A 20,226-nucleotide genomic window follows, 5' to 3' on the forward strand; every position below is an offset into this window, starting at 1 on the left:
GATTACAAATTTAAATAACTTGTCCAAGGTCATGTAGCTAGTTATGGTGAGTTTTGAAGCCAGGATAAAGGCAACCCAGTCTGGGGCCTCCCCAGCGGGGCCGTCTTCCACTTCTGGGTTGGGGAAGGGGTGCTTTGCTACAATGAACAGTCCTTCAGGGAAAGCTGCTCTGGTCCCACAGCTGAGCACACTCAGGCAGCTGTGCCCTTCCCAGCCTTCAGCCCAGGCCATCAGAGGCTCACGAGACCCTCATCCTCAGCCAGGACTAACGACTGCTCTTGCCCACACGTGGCCTGGGGTGGGGGACGGGGTGAGTGGAGCATTAACTAAAGTGGTGAGTCTTTAATGCTGGAATTGCACATGTTAAACGAAGTGGAAAGGAACGGGAGAGAGTCGCTGGAGAAGGACTTCCTAAGCGCCCCTAAATCACTCCTGCAGGTACCCCCAGTGGGAAGGTGGGAGGGCAGTACCCCTGGAGTGAGGACACATACCCCTCGGCCAGGGGTCGCAGGGCTGGTTGCAGGCCCAGGACCCCGGCCCCACCTGAAAATCCCCGAGGGGGCCTGGGAAGGTTGAGGGTGGGGAAACTGGGCCCCCTCCTCACGCGAGCCTGATACTGCCACATACCTGGGTTTGGGTGAGGTCAAAAGCAGGACCCAGACTGGGGTGAGGCAAGAGAGGTGTCTAGGATGCAAAATTTAAGGACGTGCTCACACTCTAGGTGTCTCAGTTGCCTCACCCTAGTCCCAGCCCTGCCACAGAGCTCAGGGCGCCAGAGGTGAATACAGCAGTGACGGCAGCTAACGTGTACTGCTCACGTGCCGAGCCCTGTCCCAGGCTATGTGTATTATGTATACAACATATGTTAATTCACTCAACTCTCACACCTCTTATCAGTTGACAGATAAGGGGACAGATTCAAAACAGATAACTTGCCCAGCTAATAACTCGTACAGGTAAAAGTGTCCCAGAGTTCCCACTCTTAACAATGCTGCCGTATCAGCACCCCCCGCCCAACACACACACAAACACACACACACACACACAAAGGCACCAGGTGCCAGGTGGTGCCCAGCTACCTTATCAGGACCCACCCCAGCAGATTGGCCACAGCTGGGTCTCTGCCCACGGCAGGCCCTGCGGGACTGGGAAGGTGGGTCACGTGTGGGTGAGGCCCCTTTTATAGCCCCACCACCCCCTCTGGCTCTGTCTTTTGCCACCTGACCTGCCGGCCACTACATACGCCAGCTGTGCCCACTCATCATGGAGAAGGTCCTCGTCCTCCTACTCCTTGCCCTCGCGGTAGCCTATGCGGTCCCCGACCCCCGGGGACTCATTATCAACCTGGTAAGAGGGTCTTCAGGGCAGAAGTCATCTGAACCCCGAGGTGGGAATTCTTTTTAAGCTTGAATCTTGACCTCTGGGTGGGTCAAGTTGTCCCCACGTGGGGCTACCCAAGGGCTGGGAGGTAAGGCGTCTCTTCCTTTACTGCCCATTCCTGCCCCATGCCCCTTCCCCAGGGGCCCCAGAGAAGGTTGATCAGCATGGAGCATGCTCAGAGCAGCGGTTCAACCTGGCTGAGGGCACTTTATAAAATTCCAGAGCGGAATTCCCTTGCAGTCCAGTGGTTAGGACTCAGCGCTTTCACTGCCACGGTTCCATCCCGGGTTAGGGAACTAAGATCCTGCAAGCCGTGGCACGGCCAAAAATAAATAAATAAAATTCAGAGCCCTGGGCTCCTGCCCCAGAAACTCTGGCTCAGAAGGTTCAGTAGTTTAAAAAGCTTCCCCAGTGATTCTGGCTTCTGACCTAGCCTGACCAGACCAGCTCCAAATGCCTCAGGAATACTTCCGTATTTAGTCCTCATAAGAGCCACGTGAGATAGGTACTATTCTGATCAACCCCGTTTCCAGATGGAAAGCTGACACAGGGGAAGATTCAGTCACCTGCCTGAGGTCACACAGCTGAAAAGTCTTGAACAGGGGTTGGCGCTTGGGCTGGCAGGCTCCAGAGCCAGGATCTCACCACTGCCCACGCTGCCTCTCCACCAAGGGCACAATTGCAAAAGCCCTTTGGGTTAAGAACTCAGTTCACAGGTTCTTAACTCAGGGCCATGCATGGACTCGGAGGGTCCGGGATGCCCCTGAGATTTATTTGTAAGAGTCTGTGGGGGGAGGGAGGGAGGAATTTTCCAGGGAGAGAGGGTCCTCAACCTTCACAGGCTCCTCAAGGGATTGGGGGACACAGAGGTTTGGAGACCCTGTTTGCGGGCCACAAGTGGCCATTCCAGATGGGAACTCTGAGGCATAGGGTGGGCCAGTGACTTGCCCAGGGTCACCCAGGGAGTTGGTAGCACAGCCAGTCCTAGAAGCCAGGTGTCCTGTCCCCGGCCCGGGGCTGCTTCTCTGGCACCACACTGCCCGCTTCTCACGTGGGTGGATGGGCGGTCGGAGTGGGAGGAGAGGCCGCCAGCCCCAGGGGTTGGATTCCTTCGCACATGCCTCCCCCAACCGGGTAGTGTGTGGCGAGGTGGGGCTCTGGGTGGAGAAGGGATCAAATGGAGGTGGGTCTGGGCTGACGGGCTTCCCCTGGCAGGAAGAGGGCGAACTCTGCCTGAACAGTGCCCAGTGCCGGAGCAAGTGCTGCCACCGCGATACCGGCCTGAGCCTGGCCCGCTGCGCACCCAAGGCCAGAGAGAGCAGCGAGTGCTCCGCCTTTGTGAGTGCCGAGTGCCGGGGCGGGGTGGCGGCGGGGAGGACAGCTCCGAGGCGGAGGGCCCTCGAGGCTTGGGGGGCGGAAGGGGAATCAGGGAGGGGGCTCCGTCTGGACACGGAACGTTGAGGAGATGAGAGGGAGGTCAGCAGGCTTCAAAGCCCTTTCCCATCCCATCCCCTCTCTTGACCCTCACCACGGACCAGTGAGATGGGTGGGGCAGCCATCTGTTATCCCTGTTTCATGGATGGGTAGCTAGAGGCTTCCCAGAGGGAGCAAGTTAATAAGAGCAAGCGAGCCACACAGCAGAGACCAGAACCCAAGTCCTCCAGGCCCACAGCGCCCCCTGGGGAGGCAGTCAGGAGAAGCACCATCTGAAAGAGGCAGGGCAGGCGATGCCCAAAGTGGCTCCCACAGCCTGTGACTCCACTGGCTCCGTATCTCTGCAGACCCTCTATGGGGTTTACTACAAGTGTCCCTGTGAGCGCGGTCTGACCTGTGAGGTGGACAAGACCATCGTGGGCTCCATCACCAACACCAACTTTGGCGTCTGCCTCGATGCTGGCCGCTCCAGAAAGTGAGGACACTCACCCAGGCTGGCACGCCACAGGGCGCTCGTCCTCCACCACCTCTCCCTGGCTGGCCGCCCCTAGACCGGCACCTCCGTCTTCTAATTGGATTCTTGGCAATTAAAGCCCCTCTTGCAAACCTTCCCCAGGCTCCTGGATGTTCTTGCTGAATCAGCGTCTTCCTTGATGTTACGTCAAGCTTTTCGCCCCATCAGGGCAGGTGTCCTCCGAGAAGGAGGAATGGGTCTGGGGCCAGGCAGGATGGGGCTGACAGACTGGAGACAAGGTTGTGCAACAGGCCCAGCCAGGCTGGGAATGTTTCCATTTCTTTGTCTTCTTCTTTTTTTTTCTTTTTAATTTATTTAATTTATTTTAGTTTCGGCTGCATTGGGTCTGTTGCTGCATGAGGGCTTTCTCTAGTTGCGGTGAGTGGGGGGCTACTCTCCGTTGCGGTACGCGGGCTTCTCATTGCGGTGGCTTCTCTTGTTGCAGAGCATGGGCTCTAGGTGCGTGGGCTTCAGTAGTTGTGGCACGCAGGCTCAGTAGTTGTGGCTCGTGGGCTCCAGAGCACAGGCTCAGTAGTTGTGGTGCACGGGCTCAGTTGCTCCGTGGCATGTGGGATCTTCCCGGACCAGGGCTCGAACCCGTGTCCCCTGCATTGGCAGGCGGATTCTTAACCACTGCACCACCAGGGAAGACCTATGTTTCCATTTCTGAGGAACAATCACACCTCCCTAGGAGGCCCTCATTGCCCCTCAAGTTCTCAAGCAGACAGGCACACACACACACACACATCTCTGGTGGGGAGTTATAATGGCCCATCTTCTTTGCCCTGCATCAAAACTTACCAGTCCCCTCTCCTGGGCTCTCACCTCTTTTCTGGGCCAAACTTTCAGATGTGACAGCTAGCTGACACAATCTGTGTGTTAAGGGGTCAGACCACAAACAATTGCTATAGGCTTACTCTGTGCTAGCAAATTCTCACAATGACCTTGGGAAGGAGAATTCATTGTCTCCACTTTATAGATAAAAGAAACTAAGGATCAGAGAGGTTAAGTAACTTGCCCAATGTCATGTAATTAGAAAAAGTTGCCACTAAACCCATCCAACTCCACCTCCTACGCTTTCTACAATTCCCTGTTCTTTCCTAATTATACATACTAAGACAGATGGGTGGCATTGTAAGGAATTTAGTTTTGACTTAATACAAAAATTTTATACCCCCTGGAGCCATCAAACCAGGGTTTCCTTAGGCAGTCCTGAGGTGCCGGTCACTGAGATGTGCAAGTGGAGGGTCACTGACCCCTCGGTGGGGATGCTGGAGAGGAGATTCACATAAATGAGGGAGAGTGATAATGAAATTGAGATGCTCTCCCAGCCCCAGGATTCTGTAGTTCTGGGATAATGAATCCTTAGAGTAACCATTAGGTTTATGAGTTAAGACTGGATTCAGCTGTAAGTAACAACAACAACAACAAAAACCCAAGTAATTACGACTTAAACAAAGGGGGCATATGTTGGGTTGGCCAAAAATTCATTCGGGGTTTTCCATAACATCTTACAGAAAAAATACGAACGAACTTTTTGGCCAGCCCAATATTTCTCAGGCATGAAGAAGCCTAGAGATGGAAGTGCCGGCATTTGTTTGGGTGCTGGCAGACCTGCAGGTCTCTTCACCTCCTCTCAGCAAATGCCTTCACAGCAGCTCCTAACATCAGATCCTCTCACCATGTGCTAGGAAGCTTTGGGTAGAGGCTGGGTTGGGGAGGGGGTGAGGGCAGAGTGCTTCTCCTGGGGTACCTTCTTATCTTGCCCTAACGCCTCTGGGCTGACGTCTCCACATCTCCATGGCTACAACTGGGTCACCTGACCACCTCTAGCTGCAAGGGAGGCTGGGAAAGCAAAGGGAATGGGATTGCCATGACTGGCTTAGACTAATTATGATCCCTCTCCAGGGCTGGGCACATTACTGCCCAAACAATATTGGGGTTCAGCAAGGAAGGGGGGCAGTGGCTGCCAGCAAACATTGAAAGTTCTTTATTGCAATGACTGTGCATCACCCCTCCCTCCTTGTTCCTCCCCTGTTGGGGGAGGCTCTGGGGACCAGGGACAGGAACACACAGTTCTGGGTAGGCACAGGAGTAGGTGGAGGAGAAGTGGGGGGAGGCAAGGAAGAAAGATCATTAAAAGAAAGTTTCCTTAGCTGGCTTTTTTTTTTTTCAGTTTTCTTACAATGGCCGTAGATGATTGTAAACGATTTCTCATTCTTCAGAAATATACGAGTCAGGCCCTGCTGGCAGGGACATTAGTTATAAAGGCCGAGGAATGTCTGGGAAAGGCGAGACTTTGACCTCGATCTTGGGGGCTGCTCTGCCCTCAGCCCCGAGGGCCAGCCCCCACTTTCACCACAGCCCAGCTCTGGGGCCCATCTGCTTGTGCACAACAGAGGAGCCTGGGCATAAAGACCTCCACACCCAGCTGCTCAGAGCCTCTGGTCACCTCCTCCAGGCTGACCCCTAGGGTTGCTAAGTGTTCTCTTCACTGCATCCCTGGCGTCACCTTTCCCTTGTTAACCCATCTGCCAGTCCTAAGTGGATGAACACTGAGAGGGAGCCCCATCTCAGCTCCTTAAATCCTTTCATAGGTAAGTCAACTCCCCTCTCCTGCACACTCAGTTCAGAGGCTGCCTCAGCCCACCTCCCCCCAGGAGGCCACGGCAGAACTCCTGGGGCTTGGGAGGACGGTGGTTAAGGCAGAGGTAGAAAGGGTGAGGGCCAGACCTAACTGTGCCCATTTACAGTGCTACTTTCAGGGTTTGCTAAGATGACCCCTGAAGAAAGGGAACCCATATTAGAGAAAGAAGCATCGCCATGCCCCATGCCCCCCCATCCAGGATTCCAAGCCCCCGGAGTGGGGACCCACCTTGGGTCTGTCCAAAGGCTTCCCCAGCAGAGAATTCCCGGGTCATTTCCGCCGCCCCCCCCCAGCCCCCCGGCCTTCCCTGGCCTCTGGGTGTGCCCAGGCTCCACCTTCCGTGGGTTCCTCCCCCTCAGCTCCACCGGGCACCGACACCCACCTCCGTGTGACACGTGCCGCCCTCGGACCCCTTTAAGGAGCTGTGCGACTGGCAGTTCTCTGCCGCCCGGGGCAACATCCACTCGTGCACTTGCCCGGGAAAGCAAATCTCCCCAGTGTCCTGCGGGGAGACGGCTCCACCGCGGGCCCCCGCCTGCGCCCTCACTTCCCCTCCACCCGCCGGGCTGGGCAGTCTCTGGACGGGGCCCCAGGGCATCTCTGCGGCTCGGGGGGTGGGGGGGGCGGACAGAAGGCACCCGCAGGACCTGACCTGTGCCTGGAGGGAACTAAACAGTTTTGGAAGGTTTGCCCTTAGTGTCCCCAGAATAGGTTACGTCTCCTCTGGGTAAGCCAGACCTTCCTGTCTGCCACTGCACAAGCTGCTCTCCTGCAAACTCTGACTTACCCTTTCAGCTGAGTTTGATTGTCACCTACACCCCCCCCCCCAAACACACACACACACACACATCAACGGCCCCCAATGCTGGGGCTTATGACGTCACCCATCATCCCTCCATCAGACATTTTCAATAGTCTTTCAACAAGCAAATACTGAGCACCTACTGTGTCCAGGCCCTGGAGATACAGCTGGGAACAAAACCAACAAATGCCTGCCCTGCTCAGCACGCCAGGCCCCGTTAGCTCCACCTGCCTGCTTCCCTCTCCCGTCCCGGCTGCGGCCTTCCTGGACACCTAGCCAGAGCAGTCCCATCACCTGGGTTTACCATGTTCACAACACATCTGACTCTCTGAAATCATCTTCTTTATCTTGTTTTTAAATTTTTCTATCTCTCCCTCAACTCCAGGAGGGCAGGGATTTTTGCTCTCTTGTTCACTGCTGTATTTCTTAGATGCTAAGACTAAAGTCCTCACACACAGTGGGTGCTGAATGCAAAACTGCTGAACAAAGGAGAATATTGTAATGTTCCTTTGATCTCTCTGACCTCATCTCCTATTATTTCCATTCTCTCTCACTCCTATTTTCTATTCCTTGAATATGCCAGGCAAGGTCCCTCCTCTAGACCTTTGTCCTGACTGTTACTCCACCTGGACTGCTCTTTCCACTGCCTGCCTGGCTCCCTTTAGGAAAGACCTCACACCCTTTAGGTCTTTGCTTAAATTCCCATTGTCAGTAAGGTCTTCCCTGAGCACCCTCTCCTCACACCACAACTCCTGAAGCCCCTTCTTTATTTTCTTTGTCCTCAGGTGTTGATCACCTGGAATTACATTAATATTTTACTTATTTGCCTCCTACAATAGAATGTCAGCTCTCCCAGGGCAAGGATTTTTGTGTCTTGTTCACAGCCCCATCACTAGCACCTAGAAAAATCACTTACATGTAGTAGGTGCTCAATAAAACGTGTGGAGGAATGAATGTCTGTCTCTCTTACCAGATGTGAGCGAGCCTGGGATGGGAGTGCTGTGTTGTGGTCATCTCTGCAGTGACAGCACCCAGCAGCACCCCGGCACAGCTCCCATGACTCTGGTGCGCTTTCTTTGTCTCCCCAGACATCCTCCACCCAGCACTCCCTGCTGTCCCCCACTTCCAGTTTTCACCCACATGAGGCTCTGTGCCCACCCACCGTCCCCAAACAACCCTCCCCAAACAAAGTCTTAGGATGGTGGCAGATGGTGTGCCCTCTACGTTCCTTACCAAACTTTTGACTTCTCCCTGGAAAAATGAGCCCCCAGTGAGGAGCAAGAAAAAAGAGAGGAGGAAGAAGATGACCAGGAGCGCTGCTGCCACGTCAGAGACCAGAGGTGGTGGCCGTGCCTCTAAGGTCCAGCTACATACCCTGCATCTGCAATGTGAGTGCCATGTGACTGAGGCCTGGAGGGTGGGTAATGACGTGTGATTGCCCAGTCCTGGGGTTGACAGGGAGATGCCCGCAGTGCCAGTTCCCAGACCAAAGGGACAGAGGAGCAAGCAATGGGGATAAAGCTGATGTTTCCCAAGAACCACTGCTGCTTCCTGGACGGTTTGCTGTGCTCATCTTGCTGCCAGCAGAGTATCTAGTCTGTGTGATTGGACTCTGGCACCGGCGAGATCTGGGTTCAATCCCAGCTCTGCTGCCTACTGGCTGTGTGATCTTGGGCAGCCTTCTTAACCTCTTTGAGCCTTGGTTTCCCCTTCTGCAAGATGCGGCATAATAAGAGTACATCACAGGGATGATGCAATGCTTAAATTAAATAGTAGATATTTTGCTCTGCATGGAGTAGGCACCCAATAAATTAGAAGCTGTTATTAGCTTTACAGTTAGAAGTCCTCAGTTAGAAGGCTCTCAAAAGACTCTCTCATCCGATCCAATTGTGTATTTTTAGTAGCAAACAGCGTTGTGAATATTTGTTTTGCAGATGAGGTGACTAAGGCCCAGAGAAGCTGCCAAACCTCCCCAAAGTCACAAAGCTATCAAGTAACAGAAGATTAGACTCTGGGTTTCATCTTTCCACTCCCTTTCTCCAGAGGCTTTCAATTAGAATTTCAGTAACTCCCTCTCTTGAGAAAATGCAGTGCGCCAAAACGCATTTCTGTAGGCCTTCTTGGCGAGCACAAGAGTTACAAGCCCAGGACGCACAAAACACAAATGGTGAGTGGGTTGTGGCAGCGGATAATCAGAACAAAGTGCCTAAGTCTCGGGAGTGGGAGCGGGTGATAATGCTGCGGGCAGAGCAGCAAGAGACATTTTTACACGTATTAGTCACAGTAGGTACGGAAATGCTGTGGGAACAAACGGTCCAGGAATCACAGAGGCTTAACACAACGCAAGTGGATTTCTCGCTGTGAGTCAGGACGCTCTCCGGGGCCACTGTCCTCCCTGTGGTGACTTAGCAATCCAGGCACCTCCCAGCAATAGATCCTCACCTTGTCACCCAGCCATCGCAGGGAAAGAGAATTGGAGAACTCACAGGTTTTCTGGGTGCCTCACAGAGGGTGAAATCACCCCCTTACCCAAAATTGGTTTGGATGTTGGAATGGATGATGCCGCACATACCCAGACAATATGGAAATGTTTATTACTAGAATAATGGAACTTTCTGGGGACAGCAGCACAGGTGCAAGGAGGTGTGAGTGGCAAGGATGAAGGGGCGGGTGGCTTTGACTTTTACTGCGGCTGGGAGATGGGGCCAGGGTGAGGGTTCCCTGGGCAGGCTGGGATTTGTGTGGTTTGCACCTCCCACCAGCACCAAGGGAGGAAGCAAGTGCTTTTAGCAGCTGGCCTAGATGTGGGGCAAAAAGGGAGTGAGAGCTTGAAAGCTGTCATTGGCCAATCATCAAAAATGGAGTCTTCCTTGGGAATTCCCTGGCGGTTCAACGGTTAGGGCTCTGAGCTTCCACTGCAGGGGGCTCGGGTTCCACCCCTGGTTGGGAATCCTGCAAGCTGCCTGGCATCGCAAAAAAAAAAAAGAAAAAAAAAAAATGGGAGTCTTCCTACCTAAGCGTAGGCAAGTCTTTGCATTGGTCTTAGCTGTATATTTCTAAATGTGATTCCTCAGGCAAAGGGAAACAAAAGCAAAAATAAACAAATGGGAGAAGATATTGCAAATGATATATCCAATAAGGTGTTAATGCCCAAGATATATAAAGAACTCATATAAACTAATAAGGACCTACTGTACAGCACAGGGAACTCTACTCAATACTCTGTAATAGCCTGCATGGGAAAAGAATCTAAAATAGAGTGGATATATGTATATGTATATGTATAACTGATTCACTTTGCTGTACACCTGAAACTAACACAACATTTTAAATCAACTATACTCCAGTAAAAATTAAAAAAAAAAAAAAACTCATACAAATCAACAACAACAAAACAAACTACCCGATTCGAGCTGTCTACCAGTACATCGATAGCTCTAGGTCCTGGGAGCCAAGTTCCCCTGGCTTGTTAAAATAATAATAAAAGGTTTTGTGGCAGTGAATTGCTCCCACGGTACATTCTCCTTTTGTCCTTTAATAATAGAACCCCCCAAGCTTTAGCTGGGCACACAGATGCCCACATGAAAACTACACTTCCCAGTCTCCCTTGCAGCTATCTGCAGCCATGTGACTAAGTTTTGCCCAATCATATGTAAGTGAAAACAATTCCTGTGGCCTCTTGGTCATGCCCTTTTAGGAAGACTGAGTTACTTGCTGTCCCTCTACCCCCTTTCTTCTAACTGGAATGTGGACACAGCAGTTATGGTGATACATCATCTTTGACATCCTGGGGCAGAGCTTCTTGACTAGTGTGTCTGGAAATGTGGATGCCTTCTGCCCTCAGGAGAGCCTCTTTAAGGCCCCAAGGCCCTTCTACTCTTACCCCAAGGTACTATACACATATGATGTTTCTGTGTGTGCCGCGTTGTAAAAAATTAAGGGAAAAAAAAAAGGAAACAATGCAGCAGATGGCTGAGCAAGAGGGTGGAAGGAGGTGGAGGCGTGGACAATCTCACCCAGCATGAGCCTCTAGCCAGCCTCCCCCAACTACCAGATGAGAGAGAAAGCATCTACCTTGCTTAAGCCATCATTAGGATAGGTTTTTGCTTCTGCAACTGTAAAGTTGTATCCTAAAGAACATAGATGGTTTGGACTTGGAAATGATCTTACTGTCTACTCATAGGGAAATAGTTAAGTAAATATGGGTCCACATATATAATAAAATTAGGCAGTCATTACTGTTTGAAAAAGTACTTTGGTGACATGAGGGAAATGATTGATATATAATGAGACAGGAGAAAAAGCAATTTCTGATTTCTGCGTGAGGCAAAGGATCTCTGAGTTACACTGTGGTTATGTCAAATGAGGAGTGGTGGGTGGGTCCAGGGCAAGGTAACCCCCAGGACAGACTGGACTGGGGGTAGAGTCTCGGTGTTCCAGTCTGACCCAGGAGAGTGGGTCCAGACATCAGAGCTGAGGCCACGCATCTTCATCAGGATCTGGCCAGGAAAGGCGATGGTGTTCTGAGTCCTGACTGTGTAGGTGACCTCTTGGCTGGGGAGACACCAGGTAAAACCTGCACCCACCCCCATCGGAATAGTCCCAGAGAGGCTGACTCCACCTTTGCACCCTCCCACATAAGCCAGGCTAAGTCAATCGGCTAATTCCACCGCAATGATTGGTTCAGGGTTGAGCATGCCGACTAAGCAAATCCAATCAGAATCGATCTTAGCACGTTTGCTGAGAATTTTGAGACAGATGTTTCCTTTCTCTGGGAGGCATGATTGGCATATGTGAGGTGGATTTGTGGTTAAGAGCCTGCCCTGTGGAGCAAGACAGCCTGGATTCAAATCCCAGCCTCACCCCTACTCTGAACCTTTGAGAAGGATACTTTGAGCCTCAATACCATATTTGTAAAATAGGGATATTTATAGTACCTACTATAACTGTTGTGAGAATAAGAGGAGTTGATACAGATAAAAAAGCACTTTGCTCAGTGTCTGGAACATAATAAGTGCTCAATAAATCTTAGCTGTTATTATTATGTGACACCTGGAACTTTTGCAGCTACTGGGAAGGAATCCAGCCTGAGGGCCATGGAGCTACTGGATTCAGCCAGACCTGAGGACAGGCTGCTACTGTACTTCTAGTTCCAACCCCCAGTGAATTCCCTCAGCATCTAGACCAGTTTGGGTTGGTTTTTTGGATAACTGCAGCAGAAAATACCCCATGGTGATAATCCATGGTGAGACCTTGGGCAAGTCATGTAGCTCTCTGAGCCTCAGTTTCTTTATCTTTATTTTATTTTTTTTAAATGTATTTCAGGGCTTCCCTGGTGGCGCAGTGGTTGAGAGTCCGCCTGCTGATGCAGGGGACACGGGTTCGTGCCCCAGTCCGGGAGGATCCCACAGGCCGCGGAGCGGCTAGGCCCGTGAGCCATGGCTGCTGAGCCTGCGCGTCCGGAGCCTGTGGTCTGCAACGGGAGAGGCCATAACAGTGAGAGGCCCGTGCAAAAAAAAAAAAAAAAAAAAGTATTTCATTTTAGTATAGTTGATTTACAATGTTAATTTCTACCATACAGCAAAGTGATGCAGTTATACATATATATACATTCTTTTTTCATATTCTTTTCCATTATGGTTTACCACAGGATATTGATTATAGTTCCCTGTGCTCTACAGTAGGACCTTGTTGTTTATCCATTCTATATATAACCGTTTGCATCTGTTTATCCCAAAATCCCAATCCATCCCCTACCCACTGTCCGCCCTTGGCAACCACAAGTCTGTTCTCTATGTCTATGACTCTGTTTCTGTTTCATAGATAAGTTCATTTGTGTCGTATTTTAGATTCCACATATAAGTGGTATCATACGGTATTTGTCCTTCTCTTTCTGACTTACTTCGCTTAGTATGATAATCTCTAGGTCCATCCGTGTTGCTGCAAATGGCATTACTTCATTCTTTTTATGGCTGAGTAGTATTCCATTGTATCTATGTACCACATCTTCTTTATCCATTCCTCTGTCCATGGACATTTGGGTTTCTTCCATGTCCTGGCTATTGTAAATAGTGCTGCAGTGAACAGCATGTATCTTTTCAAATTATAGTTTTCTCTAGATAAATGCCCAGGAGTGGGATTGCAGGATCATATGGCAACTCTACTTTTAGTTTTTTGAGGAACCTCCATACTGTTCTCCATAGTGGCTGCACCAATTTACATCCCCACCAACGGTGCAGGAGGGTTCCCTTTTCTCCACACCCTCTGCAGCATTTGTTATTTGTGGACTTTTTAATGATGGCCATTCTGACCCGTGTGAGGTGGTACCTCATTATAGTTTTGATTTGCATTTCTCTAATAATTAGTGATGCTGAGCATCTTTTCATATGCCTATTGGCCGTCTGTATGTCTTCTTTGGAGAAATGCCTACCTAGGTCTTCTGCCCATTTTTCGATTGGGCTGTTTGCTTTTTTGTTATTGAGTTGTGTGAGCTGTAGTTTCTTTATCCATAAAATGGAACTGATATTAGAGAACGTGGAGAGATCAATGCACCAGGTCACTTTCCCACCACAGGCATGGACATTTTTGCATTTATGCTTCACACGCATTCTCATAAACACTCTCTCAATGATCTCCACCCTCATGTTCCCCTTGAAAAGCATTCAGATCCCCCTCTTAGTCCCCCCTACCACATACCCATCCATGAGCACCTCAACATACTCTCTCGAGGCACATTCCTCAAACGTGCCCCTCCCACATAGCCCTCCTTCCCAAGGCTTGGCCCTTCCTGGATGCAGCCTCTTCTCACCCCTACACCCCAGTTCCCTCCCGCAGATCCGCCCTGAGGCCACCAGGCCTCCAGACAGGGCCAAACCCCATGGGAAGCTCTATCATTCCTCCTGTCTCCCCTTTCAGCTACCCCCAGACTGGAGCAATCCCTATCCGGTTCCCTCTCCCAGGAAGTGCAGACAGAAGCCAGAGCCAGGAAGTGACTTTAATGTCTTTTGAGCAAGATGGCCCCCCCCCAAGGAGGAGAGGGAGGGAGGGGTGGCAGTGACCAGCCTGCATCCTCTAAATCAAATGGTACTGGCGGGTACAGACTGGGTCCTTGTGTATGCAACTTAAGCCTACTTGGCAGGGGCATGTGATGTCGATGGCGCCCTTGGTCTGCGGAAAACAGGTAAGAGAGTTGAGAGTTACCAAGGTGCAGGAAAGAAGGGGGTTTGAACTCCTTGGGTAGCAGAAGCAAGATCACAAGTGATGGAGTGAGACAGACGTGAGCTGTCAGCTCTACAGCTGATAACTTTGTGACCTTAGGCTTCTTTGTCTTAGTTTCTGCATCCGTCAAATGGGATAATAATAGTAACCCCATTTGTTATTTTGAGAAAATAGACAAAATAAAGTAGATCAAGTGCCCATGATGAAAAGATCCTCTGGCCACTTCAGCTGTAGACTTAGGCCACAGGAGCGGCCTGACTGGCTCCCTGGGCAATGGCAGCTCCCCAGACAGGGAGATGGAGGCTGAGCCCATCCTCCATAGAAAGATTTGGGCCCAGGGCCGGAGAAAAGGCAAGCAAGAACAAGATATACAATGCATTCTGCTCCCTGCATTTCCACCAGCTAATAACAACCATGCTCCATTGAGCACTGTCACTGCCATGACCATATACTCTTCCCAACAACGTGGTGGGGTGGGTACTTTAACCCCATTTTTCAGATGAGGAAACTAAGGCTCAGAGAGCAGAAGTGATCTGTCTGAGGTCACAAAGACAGGGGCTGGAAAAGCCAGGGTTTAAACTCAGGTCCAATCCCAAAACTGTGAGCCTGCCACGGCAGCTCCGCTCAAGAAATTAGGTCATAGCGGCAGGGAGGTAGGGATGGGTTGAGAGGTCTTTTCCCATCCGCTTTGCTGCAGTGATGTTAGGGTAGAGATATTCATTCATGCAACAAACATTTGTTGAGCACTACTGTGTGCAGGCACTAAACTGGGTGGGTAGGGGTTCAAAAGTGAGTATGTCTTAATCCTTCCCTTGCAGAGCTCTGCCCAGTGGCGGAGGCAGACAAAGGCAGGGAAGTCAGGGAGATACATGCTCTGCTGAGGGTCTGGGTCCCAAGAGTGTCAGAGCTCCAAGGAGGGAAGTCTTCTCAGAGGAGGTGGCTGGAGTTGTTATTGCAGGACGATTAGGAGTTTGCCAGGTGGAGAAGGGGGAAAGGCTGCTCCAAGGAAAGGGTAAAAAAAGCAGGTGCAGCCACATGGGTTTTTTAACCCATCCCCACCCTACATACCAGAAGGGGCTGCCCCACCCGAGTCTCACTTGGGGCAAGCACATCATGGTTATTCTGGCCCTAGGGACACAGAAGGCACACCGTGGTCCAAGTTGATGAGACAGCAGTCGCTGTAGCACTCCAAGTGGTGGGAACACCTAGCCCCGTTCGTCTGTGGGGACCCGCCCTAAGTCACCAGTCTCTGGCAGCATTTGTGTGTAGGGGTCAGGGGGGGTCCCTGACATTGCCAAAGCCCCAGGAGTCCAGAAAGAGAAGCCCTGAGATGGTCACCCCACCTCCCACCCCCCCCTCCGGCACCCTTCCAGCAGTACTCAGAGGAGCAGGGGGAGAGGAAGGGTGGCAGTTTAGTACTTTTCCCTCTGCTTCTCCTCTCCTGGGGGCCTCCCTCAGCTCTGTGGGTCCCAAAGGGTGACCTTTGTTGGGGGGAGAAAATACTCCCAGATCACACTTTAGTGGGGCGTGGGCGGGGGGGGTGGGCAGGACCGAGTGTCCAGGAGCGGGTGTTGGGAGGGAGGGGATGGTGCTGGTTGTAAGGCCACTTTCTTTCCCCTCCAGAGCCACCAGGGAGGTGAAGCAGGGCTTTGAAGTCCTTTGGGAACCTATCAAGCTTCCAGCCTGAGAAGAAATCGCCAATACGGGGTGGTTCCCCCCATCCCCCTCTTCTCTCTCAAAACCCAACTGGCACCTTCTGGCTAGACGATTATACCTCGACCACCGCCCTCTGCTAGAGTGGAAGGTTCCAAAAGCTCTCTTGGCTCACCTTTGCAGACCCCTTTTTAAATTGCGGGAACGCCTCCCAGCAGGGGAGCAGCATCGCCGCGAGTATCGCGAGGGCCGCGGCCATGCGCTTGGGAAGCAGAAGTCCCGTCGGGCTCCGAGAGGCTGCGGGGATAAACCTTCCCGCTGCCACGTGACCCGGCGCCCCCAGCGTCCGCCCTGGGCTGGGGGCGGAGGGTGAGGGAGTTAATGGTCACAGGCCACTCCAGAGCGGAGGCCCAAACCAGCAGAAGCCCTTTCTAGCGCCCAGGAGGCTCCCAGGCCCCGGCAAAAGGATGGAATTAGGAAAGGCGCTCCTATGAGACCCTGACTCAGGCGTGGACCGGCCAGATGATCGATTTTAGGGGCCCTAGGGCCATCCGTATGTATTACTTGCAAATTAAAACTTAAAACTGTAAACTACAACTTTATTTTCAAAAATTATGCAAAATTTATATGCTGAAATGAAACAGCTTGCTTCTTGATGTTCTGACTCTCTCTGCCCTTTGCTGCACCAAATTGCCCACCACCCCACCCACCCTGACCTTTTGGACAAGCCAGCCCCGCCCTCTGGTGTTTTTCATACCCTCACAGGCCCAGACACGTCCTCTGTAAGAATCAGGAGGCAATGGGAATTCCCTGGCGGTCCAGTGATTAGAACTCGGGGCCGCTGGGTTCAATCTCCGGTGGGAGAACTGAGATCCCACAAGCCTTGGGCTGCGGCCAAAAAAAAAAGAAAAAAAACAGGGCTTCCCTGGTGGCGCAGTCGTTGGGAGTCCGTCCCCCGGTGCGGGGGACACGGGTTCGTGCCCCGGTCCGGGAGGATCCCACGTGCTGCGGAGCGGCTAGGCCCGTGAGCCATGGCCGCTGAGGCTGCGCGTCCAGAGCCTGTGCTCCGCAATGGGAGAGGCCACAACAGTGAGAGGCCTGCGTACCACAAAAAAAAACAGCCAGGAGGTAAGACAAGATGACCTCTAAGACGTAGACGTCTTCCAGGTTTAAGGAGTCAATTAACTGTCAAAGAATTTGTAAATTGTATATAATTCACCCACCTTAGTATGGGGGCAAGATGGAGGGGGCGAGGAGAGGAAGACTGGGAAGGAAGATGGTTCAGGGAGAGCTTCAGGTAGCCCTCAGTGGAACTGGGGGAGGCAGGCCTTCCGCACCATTTCCCTCTGGATGAAACTCGCACCTCACCCCACCCTTGGATGCTTCTGCTTTTAAAATTTTGCTAGTGAGATCACTCTGTATGACAGTCTCTAGGTCCATCCACGTCTCTGCAAATGACACAATTTCGTTCCTTCTTATGGCTAATATTCCATTGTATATGTGTACCACATCTTCTTTATCCATTCCTCTGTTGATGGACATTTAGGTTGCTTCCATGTCCTGGCCATGGTAAATAGTGCTGCTATGAACATTGGGGTGCATGTGTCTTTTTGAATTATGGTTTTCTCCAGGTATATGACCCAGGAGTGCTGGGTCATATGGTTGTTCTGTTTTTAGTTTTTTAAGGAACCTCCATACTGTTTTCCACAGTGGCTGTATCAATTTACATTTCCACCAACAGTGTAAGAGTGTTCCTTTTTCTCCACACCCTCTCCAGCATTTATTGTTGAGAGACTGTCATGCAGAGTGAAGTAAGTCAGAAAGAGAAAAACAAATATCGTATATTAATGCATATATTTGAAATCTAGAAAAATAGTACAGATGAACCTATTTGCCAAGCAGAGACACAGATGTAGAAAACAAACATATGGACACCAAGGGGGGAAACGGGGGGGGGGATGAATTGGGAGATTGGGATTGACGTATATACACTACTATATATAAAATAGATAATTAATGAGAACCTACTGTATAGCACAGGGAACTCTACTCAATGCTCTGTGGTGACCTAAATGGGAAGGAAATCCAAAAAGGAGGGGATATATGTATACGTATAGCTGATTCACTTTGCTGTAGAGCAGAAACTAACACAACATTGTAAAGCAACTATACTCCAATAAAAAAAAAAAAAAAATTTGCTCGTAAGAAAATATCTGAGGGGCCCTGACTTGAAGGGGATGCTATAGACTGAATTGTTTCCCCCCTTCCCCAAATTCATATGTTGATGCCAGATCCCTCAGTGAGATGAGACTTGGAGATGGGGCCTTTGGGAGGTAATTAGGTTTAGATGAAGTCCTGAGGGTCCCCTCATGATGGGATTAGCACCGTCATAAGAAGGGACACCAGAGAGTTTGCTGTCTCTTCCTCTCTGCCGTGTAAGGACACAGAGAGAAGGCAGCTGTCTGCAAGCCAGGAAAAGGGTTCTCACCAGAACCAGACCATGCTGGCACCCTTATCTTGGATTTCCAGCCTCCAGAGGTGTGAGAGGTAAATTTGTGTCGTTTAGGCCACCCAGCCTATGGTGTTTTCTTATGGCAGCATGAGCTGACTGATATAGGGGGCTTAGGTCTTTTCTCTAAGATAACAGCTCCCACTGAGCTCAGATGGTTTTGTGTCCATGAGCTCTGTTAGCCCTCCCTGTATTAGGGTAATTAACAAAGGCTGTCACAACAGAGAACTCTTGAAATTTCAGTGGCTTGGTACCATAGTGCTTTATTTACCAGTCATGTAAATTTTGATGTGGGACAGGAGACCTTTCTCCCATCTCATAGCCTCACCGTCTGGAAGAGTGGCCTCCAAGGTCCTTATAGAAGATGGGAGAGAGAGATGAAGGAAGCACATGGATCCCTAAATGCCTCAGCCAGGCCTGACACATGCCTCTTCCACTCAGAGACCATTGGCCACAACTAATCATGTGACCTCAACCTTCTGCAAGGGAAGCTGGGAAATTCAAGTCCGGGAATATTTAGTGCATACTATCGTTTCTGCTGCCCATTTTACAGCTGAGGAACCTGAAGGCTCAAGGTAAAATAACTTGCCCAAATAACACAAATAAGTCACAGAGCCAGATATAAACCCAGGGCATTCTAGCTCCTGAGCCCAAGCTCTTCCACTGCCCCTCCCCCCCACTGCTGTGGGTGGCCAGAAGGCTTTGTCCCCTAAAGGGATTTCTATCGTCATTAGTTTCCCATCCGCAAAGCTCATTGTGAACTGGAGAGGAACCCCAGGGGATAATAATTCTTTGTTTAGAGTAAGGTACTTTCCTGAGGTATTTGTGAGGGGTAGATAATTGGTAAATAATGTCTAAGACTGCTCAGAAAAGGGGCAGGTGTGGGACAAGAGGCCAATGGCTGTGTGTCAAGATTGGCAGGTTGAGATTCTTGATTTGAGGACCAGGGGCCCCAGGGAGGTTTGTTGAAGGCCCTGAGTGGGTGGCGGGCCCATGAAATTCTAAATTCTATGCAAAATACCCTTTTTTTTTTTTTTTTAAGGACAGAGGGCTACATTAGCCTCAGAGACTAGTTCAAATCCTTCATTTTTTTTCCTTTTTAAAAAAAATTTTGTTGAAGTCTAGTTGATAGAGCCTTCATTTTAAGGTCAGGAAACTGAGGCCCAGAGAAGGAAGGGACTTCCCCAGGTGGCTGAACAGAGCCAGGTCTGGACCCCGGGCTCCTGACTCCAAGTCCTCTTCTTCCTGTACCAGTGGCCTGTTTCCCAAATCCAGGTGGCGCTGGTCACAAGCACAAATCCAGGACACCTGTGCTGTGTGAGGGGGTGGGAGCCAGATCACTAGGGTCCCCAGGGCCTGTGGGTGGGTGGTCACTGACCCACCTGACCTGTGAGCGCGGCCCTGGCTCTGCCCTTTGGCCGGGACCCAAACCTGGCCAGCCCAGTCTCGTCTGAGGAGAAAGGGGCAGGAAGCGCCTGGCTGGGCGGACATCCTCCAGTGCCTTCTTTCCTGCATCTATCTGCTGGTTTCCATGACAATATTCTCACTGGTCTACAGCAAAATGAAAAAAATAAGGGCTTTTTTTGTTAAAGAGTTTATCATTTAGGGGACTTCCCTGGTGACACAGTGGTTAAGAAGCCGCCTGCTAATGCAGGGGACACGGGTTCGAGCCCTGGTCCGGGAAGATCCCACATGCTGCAGAGCAACTAAGCCCGTGCGCCACAACTACTGAGCCTTAGCTGTAGAGCCCGTGAGCCACAACTACTGAAGCCTGCGCACCTAGAGCCCGTGCTCCGCAACAAGAGAAGCCACCACAATGAAAAGCCCGCACACTGCAACGAAGAGCAGCCCCCGCTCGCGGCAACTAGAGAAAGCCCATGTGCAGCAACGAAGACCCAAAGCAGCCTAAATAAATAAATAAGTTTATTTTAAAAAATAAATAAAGATAAACGTATTTAAAGAACCAGTTTTTCTTTTTGGCTGCACCGTGGAGCATGCAGAACTTCCGCGAACAGGGATCAAACCCATACCCCCTGCAGTGGAAGCACGGAGTCTTAGCCACCGGACCA

The 20,226-nt window shown here is 51.0% G+C and overlaps 2 protein-coding genes across 3 annotated transcripts; one reads left to right on the forward strand and one right to left on the reverse strand.

The window, feature by feature from the left end:
* The first annotated feature begins 1,248 nt into the window (after window positions 1–1,248).
* Window positions 1,249–3,419, forward strand: CLPS (colipase). Of its 2 annotated transcripts, XM_022581736.2 has the most exons (3): window positions 1,249–1,347; window positions 2,596–2,718; window positions 3,162–3,419. In XM_022581736.2, exons 1-3 carry the CDS (start codon window positions 1,264–1,266, stop codon window positions 3,291–3,293), a joined length of 339 nt encoding a protein of 112 aa, XP_022437444.1. In that variant the 5' UTR covers window positions 1,249–1,263; the 3' UTR covers window positions 3,294–3,419. The 2 variants fall into 2 exon arrangements, with proteins under 2 accessions (XP_022437444.1, XP_022437445.1); XM_022581737.2 differs by lacking the exon at window positions 2,596–2,718 and having other exon boundaries at window positions 1,264–1,347.
* A 10,426-nt stretch (window positions 3,420–13,845) lies between these two features.
* Window positions 13,846–15,907, reverse strand: CLPSL2 (colipase like 2). The gene is given in 4 exon segments (XM_089918164.1): window positions 13,846–13,944; window positions 15,093–15,142; window positions 15,145–15,214; window positions 15,824–15,907. Coding segments are annotated over 4 exon segments (300 nt in total). The 3' UTR covers window positions 13,846–13,848.
* Window positions 15,908–20,226: the final 4,319 nt, after the last annotated feature.

Source organism: Delphinapterus leucas, chromosome 10 (assembly GCF_059928025.1).
Source record: "Delphinapterus leucas isolate spDelLeu-1000000601 "Yukka" chromosome 10, BTC_Dleu_Yukka2, whole genome shotgun sequence".
Taxonomy (NCBI): Eukaryota; Metazoa; Chordata; class Mammalia; order Artiodactyla; family Monodontidae; genus Delphinapterus; species Delphinapterus leucas.